The sequence below is a fragment of the Poecile atricapillus genome, chromosome 1 (assembly GCF_030490865.1).
Source record: "Poecile atricapillus isolate bPoeAtr1 chromosome 1, bPoeAtr1.hap1, whole genome shotgun sequence".
Taxonomy (NCBI): domain Eukaryota; kingdom Metazoa; phylum Chordata; class Aves; order Passeriformes; family Paridae; genus Poecile; species Poecile atricapillus.
In genome coordinates, this window is record NC_081249.1 from 31,874,129 (window position 1) to 31,893,280 (window position 19,152).

The 19,152-nt window shown below is 38.1% G+C and overlaps 1 protein-coding gene across 1 annotated transcript in view; it reads right to left on the reverse strand.

The window, feature by feature from the left end:
* ATP10A (ATPase phospholipid transporting 10A (putative)) overlaps positions 1 to 19,152 on the reverse strand; it is a 110,640-nt gene that overhangs the window by 7,120 nt on the left and 84,368 nt on the right. Inside the window, exons 10-16 of the mRNA XM_058828620.1 lie at positions 17,492 to 18,053; positions 12,077 to 12,180; positions 11,779 to 11,905; positions 9,430 to 9,614; positions 7,750 to 8,068; positions 5,743 to 5,819; positions 2,198 to 2,323 (exon numbers count right to left, since the gene is read on the reverse strand). Of these exons, the coding sequence (XP_058684603.1) occupies positions 2,198 to 2,323; positions 5,743 to 5,819; positions 7,750 to 8,068; positions 9,430 to 9,614; positions 11,779 to 11,905; positions 12,077 to 12,180; positions 17,492 to 18,053 (1,500 nt within the window). The remainder of the gene's footprint in view (positions 1 to 2,197; positions 2,324 to 5,742; positions 5,820 to 7,749; positions 8,069 to 9,429; positions 9,615 to 11,778; positions 11,906 to 12,076; positions 12,181 to 17,491; positions 18,054 to 19,152) is intronic.

Below are 19,152 nucleotides of genomic sequence, written 5' to 3' on the forward strand. Positions count from 1 at the left end.
ATGAAGTATATGTCAAAAATTTTCAGTGCTGTCTTGCAGAGACAATGTATAAATGGGAAGAAGATGTGCATGCTTATGCAGGTAAAATTTTGTTTACATGAAATCCCTTTTCATCAAGCTCAGATATTTCCAGTCATGCTATGTTGTAGTTTATATTTTACTTGCATTTTTATCATCTCCATGAAGCCAAACATCTTCTTGGATAAGTCATTTAAGTTTCCAAATGGCTTTTGCAGCAATGTGAAGTTTACATTTTAAATTGGATAGGTTATAGTGGAGAATGGAAAATTTCATGGTATGAACAAATGAGGAAAAAAACCCCACTTGAGCAAACAGAAAACTGCAGCATAGCTATCTTGACTCTCTGTGGAGAATCATCCAGAATGGTCTCCTTGCAAAAGGTTCAGGTGCTCCTGTCTTTCTATTTTTAAGAATCTTCCCTTAAGGGCAGGCATTGTGTCAGACATATTTATGTCTATATGCTGGATATCAAACTACAGTTTAGAGTCAAAAGCAACAAGTATTTCTCAGAAAGCTTTGAAGGCTGCCAAAACACAAGCAACACAAAGAGATGTCTTCAGTTATTTTCTAGCCTTGAGTCAGTAGCTTCTGAAAATGTCTTCTTAAAAATGGCATGAGAAATAATACTTGTAATCAAGGGCAGCTGTACCAAAGAAAATGGAAGATTTTACCCAAGATGAACAAAAGTGTCGACGTATAAACAGCATCTCTGGCTACTGATTGCTGGAGTGTCTTATGTGTGTTACTTCTGTGTTTATTTTTTAAATTTTAATGTAAGATGGCTATACATACACCTCTTAGAAAGTTTGGATTTGATACTGTCAATGGGTATCTTGAAAACATCCAGCACTGGAAGTGGGAGTACAGACGTTCAGTGGGAGTACAGATGTTCAGTAGGAGTACAGATGTTCAGCATCATTCAGGATCAAGCCTTTTAACTGATGCATCTGAACACCACCACATGTTTCACTGCTGTACTTCAACAGGTGGCTCTCCCCTCAGTACAGCATTCCTTAAATCTGCTTGCTATTTCTGACTCAAGCAGCAGCTCAGATCACAAAGTCCCTTCATTCTTCTGTTTCTGAAAGGGCACTTGCATGCAGTCCCTGCTTTGACCACAGAAGGTATTTTAACATGCTTGTTTTAACAAAAAGACATTTAATTAATCCTTAAGCACCCTTAGGTATTCCAGTGATGTCCAAAATTCTGAGCAAATTATGGTTTTCTTCTGATAAAAACTGAGGATTAGATTAAAATTGGAAAGTAACTTTTACAAAACTGAAAGCCACTTTTTTCTGACACTGAGGACAATATCCAGTCTCCTGCACACAATTCATACATTGGCCTCTGAAGCAAACAGAGGTATGAGAGCTCCAGCTCTCCTCTTTTCCTTGCTACTTCATATGCTTTGCTCCCAAGGTGATTTGTAGCTGTTGCAAGTGAGCAAATATATGTGCCTGCCAGTGACTCCCACCCAGGTGGTGGTATTCTTGGTTTCCTTGTTAGGCTGTTTTCAATCAATCATCTTTGTACTCCAAGATCGATGCAAAGGGCCTTTATTGAGGCCAAGGAGTTGAGCTGCTCCTGGCTCGATGCCCAGTACTGGATTGAGTCCTGTTTCATACACCAGGGAGGAAACACAGACCCGTCATCTGTTCTTTACCACCGTGTACTTCCTTTCTAATGAACTCTTTTGATTAGTTGGAAATAAGATAAACCAAGAAAAAAACCTCCCCAGACTCTGCATCTGAGACACAGAGAGGACTCAAATTATCTCAAGTCACTAGGAAATACATACAGTGATTCATAAACATTGATGAGATACAGTCAGGAAGAGCAAACACACTCAACTGCTACTTGGGACTAACGCTGGATGGCTTTGGCATTGAAGACTCCTGTATCCAGCCAGCTAAATTCTGCAAAAGTGCTCTTTAAAGAAACTTTTCTTCAGCAGTTCTTGTTATTTGCGTTACCTAATTTGCACATTCAGCAGCACACTGTAGCTGTTATGGAGTGGGTCCCGTATTTCTGCAAATGGCAGCCAGCTGTCTTTCAGCTCTGCACATTTCTTTGCAGCTTATTTATAAACCATTTGAAGGCTGACCTAATGCTCACTTAGCACAAAATAAACCCTGGAAACATGTGGTTCCATAAAGCTGCCAAATCAAACACTTACTGCATTTTTGTAGAAGAAATACAGCACCATGTTGGCGAGTCGGGAGTAACACCAGTGGCCATGAACAAGCAAAAGCTTCTCCAAATGCCTGAACCTTGGGATTGCAAAGTCGCTTGCCATCACCGCCTTTAATGAAACAAAAGTTGGAATCATTATTGTAAAGCAGCACCTTCAACACTAACAATTAATCTAGTCATATTCTCGACTCCTACAGTCAGTGGAAGTTGTACTCATGAAGAATGAAATTCATGACAGTGCTTATGAAATGCAGCTATTGCTGCATGGATTTGAAATACTCATGAGCAAATGTGGCAGCTTGGCAGGACATGCAAGGCAAACCAGTCCTCACCCAGAGGAGATTACAGCCTACACTGCAGATGGTGACAAGCAACAACAAAAAGCAAGAGGTGGGAAAATGGCTGACAATTGCAGTTTCATGAGCATGAAGGCTCAGGGTTCATGTGTGAACACCTTGGTGGCTGTATCTTTCTCTGTAAAAACGACAGCGTACTTACAAAGCAAAATGTATTTCCAGAGAATAAAATAAGAACAGCATAATTAAGTGGTTGCATCATACTGATTTGACTTTAAAAGACAAAACAATAGAAATATTAATTTAATTTTAATTTAATTTTCAGACCTCATTTATACAGTTTACTTGGCTGTTCTATCAGTATTTTGAGGGATTTTTAAAATTGCACATTTTCTGACACTATGTATGAGAAAAAAAATCACACTAGATGAGACTCCTCTGGGACTGTGCAGACTGTCAGATGACACTGACAAAATGAATCACAGTTTCCCTCTAATTCTGACTAAATTTCAGGGTACTGTACACTAGATGAGACCTACTTATGTTATTATGGTTGTTTCATGATTTTCCTTATCCCTAGGACCACACTAAGATTTTGTTTAATATAATTTTACATTTAATTTTCTATTTTGTTATCACCTTTCTTCTCACAATTCAGTTCAGCAAAAACAGGAGGAAAGGTGAAAAACTCCAAAGGAGCAGTATCTTCCTTACACTCTGCTGGGTATATTTTGGCTATATTTTTAAATGAGAGACATATTTCCTTTTAAATTTTCCTAATTCTCTTTCTTGGTAAAACATCAAGACGGCTCAGTTTTCCCAAGTAGGTGATTGTAGAAGCTATTAAAATAAACTCTAAAACAGTGTGCAAAAGAAGGTGTAAGAATTCATTGCAGTTTCAGCAGTAGATATATATAAGGACTGAGACACTTCTTAATATGTTGACACATCCTAGGATTTCTCAGGTACTGAGACACACTTGTTATTACTTCCCTGCACAGAAGTCTGATTTGTCTTGCAGACATACAGCTATCTTGCAGTTTGAGGAGAACACAGCTATGCTGTCTGCTTCCTTGTCCTCCACCTCATCTCAGCCTATTCCAATGTCAAAACAAAACCGTTAGCTTCATTTGTGCTTCTAACATAGTACTTCTCAGCAGACTGTGAGAAGTGTCACGATTTTTTTCTTTTTTTATTCCATTTTTATTATGGTGAGGAACACAGAGAGAAAGATATGTTATCCAACTACATTTGCATGTTTACTTAAGCTCAAAATACCCACTTGATTTTCACATTTTATTTTTTTTTTTCTTCCAGCTCCACATGCTTCCACAGAATGTGGAAAGAAAATAAATCAGACAGTATTGCTGCCTTAGGCTTCTAAATGCTCAACGCCTTCTGAGTACCTGTGTGTGTACAATTCTGACAGTTTATAGTAAAGAGGTCTGTGTGGTTCCTTAGGACTTGCAGTAAGGGAAGGGATCTATAAACATCTTCCACTCTGCTGAATTTTCATTTACAAATAAAACCAGGTAGTTTAATGAGTTAAGGAAAAAATAGCTTTCAGATGTGGATACACTGCAAAAGCCAGGGGGATTTGAGGACTGGTTATTGTAAGTGTATTAGCTTAACTGAAAGTGGCATAAAGGGGCAAGGAGTAAAAAGAAAAATAAAAAAGCCTATGAGCAGTCTATGTCTGCATTAGGGAAAAAAGTGATCTGAATTAATACACAGATGAGAGAGCTTATTGTTAAGTTCATAAGAGGTGGTAAGACCCATGAAAAAAGTTTCCAGCAAACTTTTTGAATTGATTGGTTTGGAGGGGAGCCCACAAAACCAGCCTTCTCTGAGGTCTCTGGAGCTTGGACTGCCTGCAGAGTGATACTGCAGAAGTTATGCAGGATTTGAAGAATGCATATAGATTGAAAAGTGTATGGTAAGAAATATATAATTATTGTGTATGATAACTAAGAAATACTGACTTTTCTCTAGTGACCTGTCCTAGCTTCTACTGATCTGGAGTCGGAAAATGCATAATGTTCATATCCAAGTTCATAACTCACTTAGACTTTTGTTTCATAAGTTTGTGTGTTGACCCAAATAAATTACAGCATTCATGAAATCCCATGAAATAAAACTCTATAGCAAATTTGTGCACTGTGTGAAGGAGATCTCTCTTCCCTTTTGAGCAAAACATCCAGCCAATGCTGCAAAAAATGCAATTTGGGTCAGAGAACCACCCACTGGTAACTAAGTTAAGGAGCATGCTCATCTGCTCAGGTCTTTAGGATGTAAACACTTCCCACTTTCCTTGTAGAGCTATTTGACATACTCAGCTACTCTCTTTTCTCATGCAGTCAGCTGCCCAAATACAAGGCAGGTTGTGGAAGTGCAGTATCTTTCTCATTCTCTGTGTCTTACTGCCACGTTGGGTCCCAACACTGCAACTGATCTGCACTAGCAGTAGATGAGGCTGAGATAATACACACATCCTATACATACACATCTCTTCTGGGGAGAGAAGTGCCTCTTACACAGTGGTAAATGCAGTAATTATAGGTGGAACACATCCAGAAGGTAAGCAACAAGGTAAGCAACCTCATCCTGCCATTCCCTGTGACTAGAAATGTGGCCAAACCAAGACCTGCTATAAGGTGTAAGGAGCAGTGGTTCTGCAAAGGGCCACAATTTCTACTTTCTTTACTGTTTTGCCGTCTGAATAAGCTGAGTGAGTGAGATGTGTGGGTGACTGGGCTAAGTGTCACCACCACACCATGCAAATAATCTACATTAATTGTACTGACTTGTGCAGACACTCCATAGAAGTATACCCAAGAGAGAGGAGAATAAAAGCCAGCATAAGATGAACATTTATTTCCTGAATAATGCATAGCTGAGCTTTTTTTGTCCTTTAAACAATTATTTAGCTAATTATTTTTTAATCATATTGCTTAGAGGGATGTGGTAAGTTCAATTTTCTGAGAAGGCAGAGTGTGTGTAAACTCATCACAAATCTCAGAACAGGTGTGAGGTCAAACTCAAGCTGAAAGAACCCTTATAAGACAGAAGTTATAAAGACAACTTATAGATAGAACTGACAGTCCTCAGTACAGCTTGCTGCTTTTCCTTTATTTGTGCTGACTGTCCAGAGGCAGCCTGAACAATCTGACCTATAGAAAGCGGCTGTTTCATGCTGTCATGGGAGTGCTTTCCACTGCATGAGCAACATTACCTGCATGCCTTCTTGACCAGAGATCCCCACACCAACATCTGCCACTTGGATCATGCTGACATCATTAGCACCATCACCTAAAGATGACAAAATGCAGTTTTGTTGTCACTAGAAGAACAACAACAGTTGGCAGCAACAAAACAAAGGAAAAACAGTTGTTATTGAGTGTTGGTTGAGTATATTGAGACGTTTACTAAATGTTGACTGGGTATAGTAAGGGAGATGTGCAGTAGAAAAGGATACACCTTTAGAATATTAGGTTTAAAGCTTGCAAAATTTCCAGGACATTCTAATCTTTTTAGACCTTTTTATCACAGGACAGTAACAATAAAACAAATCCATCTCTTTTTAATACCTAAAATTCAGGTATCAGGTCTGAACTGCACCAATAGTAAAACAGTAGAAGGCTGAATATAAGCATCCCCAATACTGCTTCCTGATTTAGAGTCTGCCTGCAATCAGGTATGACTAAGAATTAAATGTGCAAGAAGGCCTAAAGCAAATGAAAATGTCTACACTAAAAATACTAAAGGAAGTTAAAAAGCAGATGAATGAAAGAAAAAGTCAAGACTAGGGTTGACCAGTCTGAGATCTTTAATACACCCAAGAATGGCAGATTTAATTAGGATGGTTGCAGAGCCACCACCCCCCACTCTGCTTCTAACCGTGATACGACAAGTGACAGGTGCCATAGACAGGATACCAGAATGAGATATGTATCTAGTTCTTAACCTCTTAAACTTATAGCCAGTGTACTAATGGAAAATGATACTGTATTAGCTTATGACAAGACACTTGGTTTTGAAGTCCAGTGGCTGAGGTGCATACCACATGTCACCATTGCTGCTGGCATGTGTAAGAGTGGTATCCTCTCACCAGACAAAAGCCGATGTCTTTGTGACTGGGTGATACAACCCAAGTTAACTCATGCTGGTTAAAAGAGAGGATGCATACAGCTAGGCTTTAAGCCTGAGCAGGAGCTTAAGCTCAACTCATAAGTTTAAGAATGAAAATACAAGCTGTGTAGTCTCCACTAGTGTTTTTAAGCATTCTGGATAATTCAAGTTAACGAGCCAGATGTTTTTTACAACATATGCAAATGATTATGTCCACAGTCAGTTAGCCAAATATATAAATTCAGTAGGGGTGGAGTCATATTTGAGCAAGATATAATATACTGAGCATGAAGATTGTGATAATCAATACATACTTGGTGATGTTGATGTCACACAAGTCTGGCAATTATTATATGTACTTAGGGTTTCTCACAGCCAAGTCCCACCCACATGTGTTCCAGCCATAATTAACCATACAGGTAGATGAAAGCAAGTGTACTTGCGACAGTATATGCTGAAGTCATATCTTCTAATGAAACATGAACCTAAACTTGAGATAGTGAAAGAAGAGCTATTTGACTTGTGTAAAAATCATAGAAACATGGAAGATCCTGTCAAACCTAAGACAGATGGACTGCCAAAGTCTCCCTGCTGCCTTTGAGCGATTAGGTGGGAAAAGTGTAAGTGTTGGCATAACACCAGTTGTAAATCCACTCTCTATAACGACAAGGCCAAGTCATAGCCTTTGCTGTATGGCTGACTTGTGATGATAAACACAGAACCTTGAGTTTAAGCACGATTGGATGAAACAGCACTGAGCAGTGTTTTTTGGGGTGTAACACAGTGATTGCAAAATAGTGTTTTGCACAGCATAAGGTAACCCAGTTCTTCACAGCTGTGTTCAGACATGTCAAAACCTCTTAGCATAACTGGGTCCTGATTACCTAATTTCTGTAGGAAGAAATCCCAACTACTGCTCCAGAGCTCTATCCTGGTTTTGATTAAATATGTTAGAATAAATATATTAGAATTGTCCAACATATTTTCAGACTAAACTGGAAGGTTGTTTCAGCTGTGAGGCAGCTGGGAGGGTCCTATTCCATGTAAAAAAATCAAAATTTTCAAGTCACAGTATACATCAAGGCAGGCTAGTATAAACTGAGGTATTTACCTATTGCCAAGGTCATTGCTTTGAGTTTGTCTCTGACTAGTTTCACTACCATGCTCTTTTGGAGTGGGGTAGAGCGACAACACAGTACTGAACGGCATCGCTTGGCTAGTGCAAGAAATTTATCTTCTAGCGCAGGTTCCAGGGCATAAGCTAGAGTCCTTCCATCAATGACTAGGCCCAAGCTGGAAAGCACAGAGGAAGAGGGTGGATAGAGAGGGGTGAACCCAACAGTCATGTTTCCAGTAGCTCCGTCTATTGTGTTTGAAAATTTAGACTGTACGCATTGCAGACACTGTTCCAGCAAGACAGCACATGTCTCCTGAAAAAAAATTCAAAATAGAAATGCTTGAGAGAAACGAACATGTATTCAAAGGCCTCTGTTTGCTCTATGTTTAGGCATAACTAATATGGGCAATGTATTATTTGCTGCACTGTTAAAAGTTTTGATTTCTAGTAATCTTCTACTTGTTCTGAACACACTTAATTCTTGCATAAGGTATAACAACAGTAAAGAGTAGAAAGGCTTAAAATCTAATTCTTCTTTAACATGTACTTTTGTATGCTAAATTAATTTCTTTTAGCTCCTTCTCAGAATAACAGTGCTAGGAAATGATATATAATTGGTACCAAGTTAAGTAGGGTGATGAACACCATTATGGTGATGAGCACCATGTATACGCCCACAACTCAGATCAAAGAGTTATGCATTGTTAAAGGCCAATTAAAGGGTTATTTAAGCTGAAATCTTTCTCCTAGCCTTACTCAACTAGAAAATGTTATTGAGAATATATGAACATGTAGAAGAAATGCAATTGGTCTTACAGCAAAGTATGACTAAAAAGAAAAACCATGGAAAATTAATTTACCAGTTCAGTTGATACACCCAAGAATGGAAAATGCTGTTATCTTTTCTTTCTTTTTGAATGAAATTGGAGCTGAATACTGATGGCCTACCTCTCCTCTGCTGATCTGAAGTCCAATTTTATCACCCCATAAAAGGACTACAGCACTATCAGTCTGGTTCCTTGTGTGTTAGACCGTATCAGTAAACTCTTTGTGACTGCTTGCAACAAGTTGAGCACAGGAAAGATCAGTAATTCAGAAGGATTAGAAAAGGTCTGTTAGGAAGCAAGGTGTTACTGTAGATGTGCTTTTCTGCCTCTCACTGTTAGCATCAAAATTTAAATATTGCTTCTATCTCCAGAGAAAAAGCCACCTGAGAAAACATGAATGAGTTATCTAAATACTACATTTCAGTGGCATAAAATAAAGCACAAATTCTCAACAGGTTATCAATTGCTTTCTTTCTTAACATGTATTTAATAACAGGTTGCCCTTTAGACCCATTAGTGCCAACAAACAGAAACAGGGATGTTTTGAAAATGCATACCTAAGAAAGTGATTTATGCTGCTATGGCATATTTTCATTCATGGTGGAGTTAACTACACACAATTACATGTTCTCACTAAGGCTGTGATACATGAGGCTATGATTTAGAAGCATGATTCACTGATAAGTATTCAAAGACATGTCCTACCTGAATATTACAGATGAAGCAGGAAAAGAAGTTAAAAAAAAAAAAAAAGAGGAAAAGGAAAAAAGCCATCAAACTTAATTGTACAAGTTGAAAATAAAGCAAAACTAATTCATTAGTCAACTTGTATATTGGATCTGCTTACTGGTGATTCAGCATTCAAAGTGATGATTTCTTCATCGTGATCTAGTAGCTTGCAGGCGTATGCAATATTAACAGCTGTTTCTTGCTTGTCTCCAGTAAGAACCCAAATCTGCAACCCAGCTTTGCGCAAGCTTGCAATGGTTTCTGGAACACCATCCTGCAAACGGTCCTCTATGCCGGTTGCACCTAAGCACATAAAAAAAAGCAAAATATTCTGTATTAAATCACCACCTAGGGTTGCCCTTAAATTTTAAGCTTAGATTAAAAAACAAAACAAACCCCAAAACAACCAGCACTATCAAAACAACCAAACTATCAATGGTTGCAAGATTTGGGCAGCTTTTTGGGGGTATTGAGGAGGAAGAATGGAAAGTAGCTGCGGTGAACAGTTGCATCAACAGTAAACAACAAATCCAAAATTCAAAATGTCAAAAGCAACCAGATGCCACTCCTAGTCCCAGAGGTTCACAAGGCTTATTGTCTCTATGCTCTATATCCACATCATTTCTGCTGAATGTTGCTAGAGAAGCTACTGGTTCTTGGAGATCATTTCAATTCCTAAAGGTCTTAACTACCTTTTCTCAGCAAGAGAGTGAGTCACTAAAAATTCCTCTTTTGAAGGGGAGTAACAGCTGGACTGCAGCTTGGTAAATGAGACTGCAAACATAAACCTTTTTGTGCCTTGTTGCTGCTCTTTGCTCTTGCAGAAAGACACTGGTGACCAAATGAGATATAGCAGAGAATGAATCATTAATCTGCTGATGGCGTGGTGAGAGTAAAATGTGTATTTTCATGCTTTCAATGCATCTTTCTACCTGTTCTAAGAGACTGGGTATCTATTTCGCACTTACATAAATCAGCTGACTGAGACAAGATTTTCATATATATGAAAAGTGGCAAAAAGCCACTCAGGACCAAGCTCAGTGTCACCACTGTTACATCAGTGCTCCACTGAGAGTCAGAGCACCTTGTGAGGAAATGCAAGCCCTGCCACTAGCAAATGAGGAAGTGACAAACATGCAAGTTACCTGGAACAACAGGAAAAACAAAATAAACTTTTCTCAGCTAATTATTTCTTCTCTGGTTCTTCCTTGAAAAAAGAACAGTTAACAGCAGAAATCCCCTTAAGTCTGAGCACCAGTCATTTACATGAAAACACATTCACAGGGCAATGTTGGGAAAGCTATTGCTATTCAAATAAAGAAAAATATATTCCAGACTGAATTTTTATTCCCACAACCTAATGATGACTGATCATTGCAAGCTACAAACCACAGTATGAGGTTCTTGGGGAATGATTGATCTGATAGTTTACTACTGGCCAGAGCTCATTTATTTGTCTAGCAGCTCAATTTCACTTTTTTTTTTTCCTTTTTTTTTTTTCCACCTTAGATTGCAGCCAGGGCCAACAGGTACACGCATGGTGGGATCTTGATTACTCTGGTCTGAATTAGGAAATTCATGCCCTCCTTTAAGTCAGGGAAGAAAACCAGACACTTTAAGGGCACGATTAATCTAATCCTAAAGCAGGTACCTAAATCAGACCAAATGAACCACACTTTTTTTGTCTCCCCACTGGTTATATGATGAGCCTTAGAGATCTGTAGTAGATGCATTAGAAGTTGGGTGAGGTGGATCTGTCTCCCAGAGACAGGCATGCGGGCAATTGGTGAAGGTAATTTTCTCCAACAGTGGTATGGCTGTGCCAGTTTCTTTGTCACAGAAAGCAGCTGGATGCATGGTGTACCACTATATGTAAATACATTTTAGAATCTCAGTGCTTTCAACATCTCAAGTCAAAAGAGTATGACTTAGCTCTTGCAATACTTTTTACATACACTGATTTTAAGTGAAACCCTTTGCCACAGATACACAGGCCCTGAGTGCACTGTGTATCACAGCCTGATGTATATGAAAGTTGATGCCTCTCACAGATGCAGTTTGTGAGTTTTGCTTTATGCGTGTCTCTGGTGCCCCTGGAGTCAGGGAAGTCTCTGACATGTTGAAGCAGCACTGAACTAATGAAATTCTGTAGACAGCTTGGGCCAGGTCTCCTCTTGTTTAGAGCAGCAGCTCCCATTTATGATATTGTGTCAAATTCATCCCTAGTATTACTCCACTTGTTTCACTAGTGCTAAAATGTTGGCAGGAGCAAGGAAAACAGGGTATGTCTTTTATGTTAATTATATCCTATTCCTTTGTTGTGCTGCACATGACAGCCATGATAAAGTCACACGGAAGCCAATTTCTATACTGTCAGAAACAATTTAAGGGGAAGAACAGATTTCATAGCCAAGCTTTCAGAATTTTTATCACATTTTAATTTCATGTCCAGCTCTCATTTTATTACCTAGCAGATGAAGATTCTTCTCTATCCGCAGTGCTGACTGAAACAGAAGTTCTTCACGATTTTCAATAGAGGATTCTGCTTCTAAATGAGTTTTTAACCAACAGCCATACTCTTCCTTGCTGAGAACCTATTACAAAGAGTATGTGAGGGCACAGTCAATATGATGCGAAGGCATTCATACTTTACTGAATAAAATGAAAAAGAGGTTATGAATCAAGAACAATAAAATAATAAATACCTTCAGTAATCTTTGTCAAGACTCTCTTTAAAAGCAAACTAAAAGCCTGCATTTACTTACTCTTTTTGCAATACAGAGGGTCCGCAGCCCATCTACAGCATAAAGATTAAGGTAATTCTGAGTTTTGCTTCGGATTTTTTTTTGATGTTTGCCCCGAGGGTCATCTAGATAAGAATAAAACCATAAATTAGTCGTTGAAAAATAACAGCAGCTGAATTGCCTCAGAGAATAAAAACTTGTATATAGTACTCACTGTACCAGCACTTTATAACTGATACTTTTAAAGAGGTGTTGATATTTCCTGGGAAACTGAAGTAAAACATTCCATTAAAAAAAAAAAGAAAGAAAAAAAAAAAGAAAAAAAGTCTTTTTGTTCTCTTTTCTGTCTTCTTCAAAAAAGTCACTGTGAATGTACGTGTGAAAGACCTTTTTTTACTCTTTAAGTATTTCTTTTGCCTGAATATTTTAAGAAATCATGATAAACTTCACAGCAAACAATACTGTCAGAAATAGAAGTATGATTTCAAATACACCACAAGCAAATGTTTTTCTGCTTCTCCACAGCTCATCATGTGCAGAAAAACAACACTTAAAAATAGCACTCAATCTTCCACCAAGGCTAATATCTTAAAAGAAGTAGAAACAGTGCTTGAATATCTGAATGCATGAAGGTCCTTTTGTCTTGTTAGTGCTCTACTGGTACTTCCTATCAGCCTGAATCAATGCAAGAAGTTCTGGGTATGTCTGTGATTTCATTTAGAGGAGAATTTGCACTTGCAGACCTCACAGCTAGCTTCTTCCTTGGATTCATTAGCAAAACTTCCACTTAACTTTACCCTTCTCTTAAAGCTATGTGTAACTACTCAAAATGAGGACTGAAGATTTGGTTTTTTTCTCTCTTTAGTTGGGACTGGTGCAGTGTGCTCACCCTGTGATCAACATACAGTAATAAATGTAATAGCAGCACATTTTGTTCCATCTTATTACATGAAATGAGGTCTCTAAAAACTAAAAACAAGCAATAATGCATTTTTTTTTATCATCTAGGATCAAGACAAGTCTTGAAAAAGGTACTGTGGTAGTAATCATTAGTAATATGAATTTCAAGGTTAGCCCTTAAGTAAACATACCAGGGATAAGTTTTTAGATTGGAACCATTGAGTGAGAAAACTGGTACCTTCTGGCAGGTTTTCCTATTCCCTGATGTGATACACTTTATTTTTTTTACTGAAGTCTGAATATTTTCAGGGGATGTAGAATCATTTCAGGATATAATTCTGTAACTGAAGCTGTTACTAAATCCAGTTTTTGAGTTACTGGTACTTGGCAGTAAGCAGTCAGTCAGTTGACCACTCCACCAGAAGGTTGGGCACCTCAAGGGACCTTCTACATTCTCATTTCAGCACTGAATGTGCTCACCTCTCATTCTGAGAGCCTGTGGGCACTACGCCATTATGTTAAGCACTTAATACAGGTATATAAATTAGATGGCCTAAATATCTTACTGTTTATACTTTTCAGTGCCCATTTACCCAGTGTGCACTCATACTGAATTTGATCTTGCTAGATATTGACTGCATACATATATCTGCCTGTCTATAAAATTACATAGCATTCAGTACTTTCATATTTATACAGCAGCAGACTGGCAATTGGGCATTCAGGTGCTCCAACATAAACACATACATGTATTGATTTTGTAGAAATAAGGGAACTGTGAGTTTAGAATCCAAATATTCTGGGTTTTTTTCCATTTATGTCAACCATGTATCAGAACATTTTACTCACTGTACAGCTATATTCTCACCTTTACAGACTTTTCTGTCCTCTCTAGGTCTGCAAAGCTGGGATTATACATACACAGTTGTTCCTAAGGGACTCTGTGAAGATTGTGGTTATTTCCTGCATATCCTCATTTCAGTCCCATCTGATTAAAGTCACGTGGTGAATACTGACTGGCAGGAATATTCTCATGGGCTTGTCCATCTACCTATTAATACCACCTATGCTGATTGTTGTTGATTCTCTCAAAGGTACAATACAGATATTTTATTCCAGAAGGATATCCCTACAAGTATTATTTGCAATTGGAAAGCCCTTTCTTACACTACATATAGAAATAGGCATATAAGGAACCAGCAGCCTAACACAGTTTCATTTTGCTACTTTTCTATTAATGCATTATAACCTTTTTGGCACATGTGACTTTGCTGTATTACATAAAACATTTTTTTTTTCTGGAAGAAGTACTGCAGCAAATCTTCAAGGCTTATTGTATTAGTGAGGGTTTTTTTTTAACTTTAGAAAAAGAAAGCAGGCAAGCATTCTTCCTAATTTATTGTGAGACGTTCTAGAGAAAAATGCCGTATTTTTTGCATATCCCACATGAAATTATCTTATGGGAGTGGCTATTTCAGCGGCTCACTGGCTTTAAATGATGCAAACGTCAATAGGTGCTTAAACACATCAAAAGCTGTTTCTATCCCTTTAAGGTTAAGTGGTGTTAATCTCTTCAGATCTGTCTGAATACCACAGGTGATAATGCAGTGATCATAATGTCAAATGCTCACACCTCCTTCAATGAACAAAGACACAACTCTCTACGAGTAGAGATGTGTATACTATTTTCTGTGCAAGTTCTCATTTCCAGCATACCAATGACAGCTAAAGCCCTTATAGCCATTCATGTTCCTCATCAGTCCTACCCTGAGATTTATCTTGTGCTCAGAAGTTAGAAGGGGAGAAGGAATCTCTTGCAGACAAAAACCAGTTGTGGAGATTTTTTTAGCTGGGATGCAGTGCCTGCTCTGAGCAGTGTGACCACATGCACCATATGTCCATCAAAAATGGAGGAAATCTCCAGAGGAATGACAGAGAGCTAGTGGCTTTCTGCTTCTTCATTTCCTTCCATAATCTTGAGCTGCAGAAAGCCAGCACAGTCATTGTTTCCTCAATGATTTATGTTCACAGTTCCCAGTACGAACTGGGTATTAACTCAAACAGTAAAACTTTCTCATTTATGAACATGGTGACTGTTGAGATAAAGTAAAAACAATACACTCTTGGGAATAATTTCAAGGCTTTTGAAAATATCTGTTTGCTATCAGAATACACTAGGTTCCACAGTCTTAACTAGATATATAGGCAGAGCAAATAGAGTCAATTCATAATCTTTTTGAATCTTGAAGCTCATGATGATTTATACTTTCCTATAAGACACAAGAAAGCTAAAACATAATACTTCTGCTTCTGATTTCAGGCTATTTCTCTTGTCATGTTCTAAAATACTCTTCCTCCCAAGCAGGAATCTTTGTTTCATGCCATGTGGTGTTAGAGCTGGGAGATTTTAGACATGGTGCTGCCTTCATCCTTCAGTCTAAGGACACAAGTCTCAAGAAACACGCTTGACTAGTGTATAGTTCACATGTCCCTGAAGAACTAAGAGAGCAAAGACCAAGCTGCGGGATTAGTTGTCGTATCCATTCACCATTTAGTCATTTCCTTAAAATGATAAATGACTGAATTATTGTAGCATAACATCTCTCACACACACGTTCCACCATCACCAGTGAACTGGGTAGCATCAATGACAGATCCCACAGTACAGATAACAGCCACAGCATAGATCTTTATACATCTCTCTATATCCATTGACACTAGGATACTGCAGGCAGAGACAGCAAATTCAGCTCCAGGAGTGAAAGATACTCAAGAGAAATGTCAAACGTTTTTCAGACAGATCTGCTGAAACATACAGAATTACTGAAGCCAGCAGGGGCTTAAGAGGACTAGAAAAAACAAGGGGAACTGCTTAGTGTTCTAGAGGCTGCACTTTACATTGCTTGCAAAAGCTAAGCACACCAGAACTCATAGATCAATTTGGTTTAAAAAAACCCAAATAAACAAAAAACCCAAACCAAAACAAAAAACTTCCCACACAATTTCAGAACCACTTTCAATTTGCTTGCCTGTAATGATGGTGGAATCCGTATTTGCCCAGCTACAAGCATTGCTCATTCCCACAGTGACCTACAGGAATTCTGCTTCTTCTTCTCTGACATATATCAACTTTGATAATGTTGCCTTTTTAAAATTTTCTAACTGGCCTTACTATTTTTACCTAGGTGGGTCCTAGACCTGCCCAAGATTTCCCTGAAAATTTCTTGATCCATTGAGCCTACTGTGAAAAGACATGGTAGCTTTGAACACAGTCTGTTATATGATGTCAAAACAATTTAGAGCTGGCATTAAATTTTTTTTTTCTTTCCTGAATGCTCAGTTCTCATTCTGAGAAGTCATTTCCAATTATTATTTTCTACGTATTAGAATTTTTCAGTGCTAAAAGTTCTCTGTTAGTAGTTTGGAAGGAAAGAAGTTTCCATAGATGCTCTATGTGCCTTCTGTGATATCAGATCTTTGCTAGAAAATTATTCATGAATACTTTGTTGTTAGTTAAGGACAAGTTGTTCTTAACTTTTTTGGCTCAGCTTTGATTTATATGGCTGAAACCAGAAAACTAATGCCAACATTTTTCTGTGTTTCGTTAAACTAAAATTACACAGTGTAAGCCATTCACAATTGTTTACTCCAACTAATGTCAAAGTAACCACAAAGTCAATGCATTAGTGAAACATGGGAAGTACCTCTAGCACTTTGGGGCTCTGTCCATTCATACTGGGGTAATCTTTAAACACTGGATGAAATTCAGTGTTGAAAATACAGTAAATCAGATGCAGACTGATTAATGCAAACTGACACCCATGAGTCTAACTTCTGAAAACTTACAGGATTCTTCTTGAAACCAGCTGATTACAATTAGCTATTTAAAGCTGTCCCTGCTGCCTAGGATATTTGGGTGCTGGAGAATTCTCCATGCTTTAGGGAAATTCCATGTTCACAGCTACATGTCTACTGCTTGCTAGTCAACTATGTATTTGAAGCCAAGATTTCTTGTCTAAACAGCATCTCTCCAGCTTTTGCCACAACCTTTCTGTTTTGATGGCTGATTGATTCACATTGCCCTTCAGCATCACAGTTAAACATGAAAAAATGTGCTGATTAATGAAATGTATTTCAGCAAAAGGATGTAAGGACTTACAAATGAAAGACAGGGAAGCAGCAATAAGATGTACTTCAGTTTCATATGATAAATACTCAACTGTCCAAGCACTGCCAGACAGGTTTTTCTAAAGAAATGTAAATTGCTTTAGCTAAGTTGCAAGAAATTCCTTTAAAATAATGCTTGCTAGTAGAAGATCTTCTATAGAAATTGTCTTCAGTCATTCTCGAGAGGTTAGAAACCAGTAATTTTTTACAGAAAATTTGCAATAATTACAAAGTATTATGAAAGAAAGGTAATGATTGCCATTCTACAAAATGAAAAGCAGGCAAGTCTACTTTGCTAGATAAGACAGTAAGTGAGATCTGCAGCAACTGCCTCCCAACTCCCCCTAGCCAAAAGTAAGAGGTGTATACCTGAAGAGCAGGGGAGAAGAAGATCCATAACAACTGAATCTGCTCCTTTAGTGTAAACATTTATTTCGTCTGTGAGAGGATGCCTGACCACTACTGACATCCTCTTCCTGATGGAGTCAAAGCCCAATGTATGTAATACTTCAAAGCTTAAGGTTCCCAGGTGAGGTAGCTCCACTGATACCTGGTCAGACAGCCTTCCAACCAGAGAACAGTTATATGCCCTTGCTGCATAGACAAGGGCAGCTTCATCTGGACTCTCTGCTTCGTAACGGAGTTCTCCTTCCTCGGGTGTACCTCCCACAGCCGTCCTGCCCTGCTGGGAGCTGTAGCCGTTGTTATTCATCTGTGCAGAGTACGCCAGCTTCTCTTCCAGTTTTAATAAAGTGCTATCCGTAGATGTAGATGAAAGCGTGCTTAAACCAAATCTGTGCACTGATTTGCTTGTAGCTAGACTAGAGGAACTGCTGCTGTTAGATCCAGCGGTCAAGCGACTTGGAGTGAATCTTCGTATGAAGTCTTCAATGGTTTTTACTGGAGATTTCAGTTCAAATCGGTCTCTGACCTTGAGAAGAATAAAACCCAACAATGAATAAACACCAAAGAAAAGCTGTACAAGAATTTTGACGCTGATAGTCTAAGCATCTCCAACTAAAGAATAAAATTTCTTTGAGGGCAAAAAGTAATGGTATTCGGATTTTGAGAAAGGAAAGTAAATGGACAACACTGACTCAACACCTGCAAAAAAACTCACTAGAACTTCAGAATTATACTCATGTATGAAAGCACATATACTTGTATTGAAAGTTTTTTCTTTTTTCTCCTCTTCAGATATGACAAATGGATAGTTTATCAGTGTTGCACCACCACCATCAGAAGTGCATACTAAAAGCTACCATTAGTATGAAACCTTGTCATCCTTTGTGCATATTCCAGTGAAGGTAGTGAAAAAAAAGTCAATGCAGTATTTTTCTACTGAGAAAGGTGTATCTCATAGAATTAAAGTTCAGTGAGAATATGCCAATGTTGAAAATATTCTCAAAAGACACATGTTGCGATAATTTCCCCCATCTCTTTCAGCACTGAGGCATTTTGCTTCAGACTTAACATTCATCGCAGTTCACGCAAATCTGTTCTATAGATACAGTAACATTACTAGTAATAGCATATTCATAGTAATATACATTATATTATTGTGTAACAGTGTAGCATTCCTGAAACAGCAGAACTGAGCATTCTCCAAATGTTTCATTGGCACAAAACCACATCATTTTGCAGACTAGTTCACTTTTTTTTCCAATCTGGAACAGAAGCAAAGTGCAGAATTTTCTCCAGAATGGAAATTCCGGCTGCTGGCGAGCTTTAATATTACATTCCATTATAGTTTTGTCTTACAGATCATCTTGGGATTGCATTCTTAAAATTCTCATACATCAGTGACACTAATTAAAGGCAAATTTAAGCACTAACAATCATTACTTCTCATAATGAGCTTAAGATGCATCTTTTACATAATTTGAAAGTTTTAAGTGATGTTTTTCAAGTGTATTTCTCTTTTCAAACTTTTAAAAAAGTCTTAGCCTTTTCCTAATTTAATCCATACATATGAAATATTTGTTCACTGACAGCTTATATCCCTTTCTGGTAAGTTCTGCACATTTACA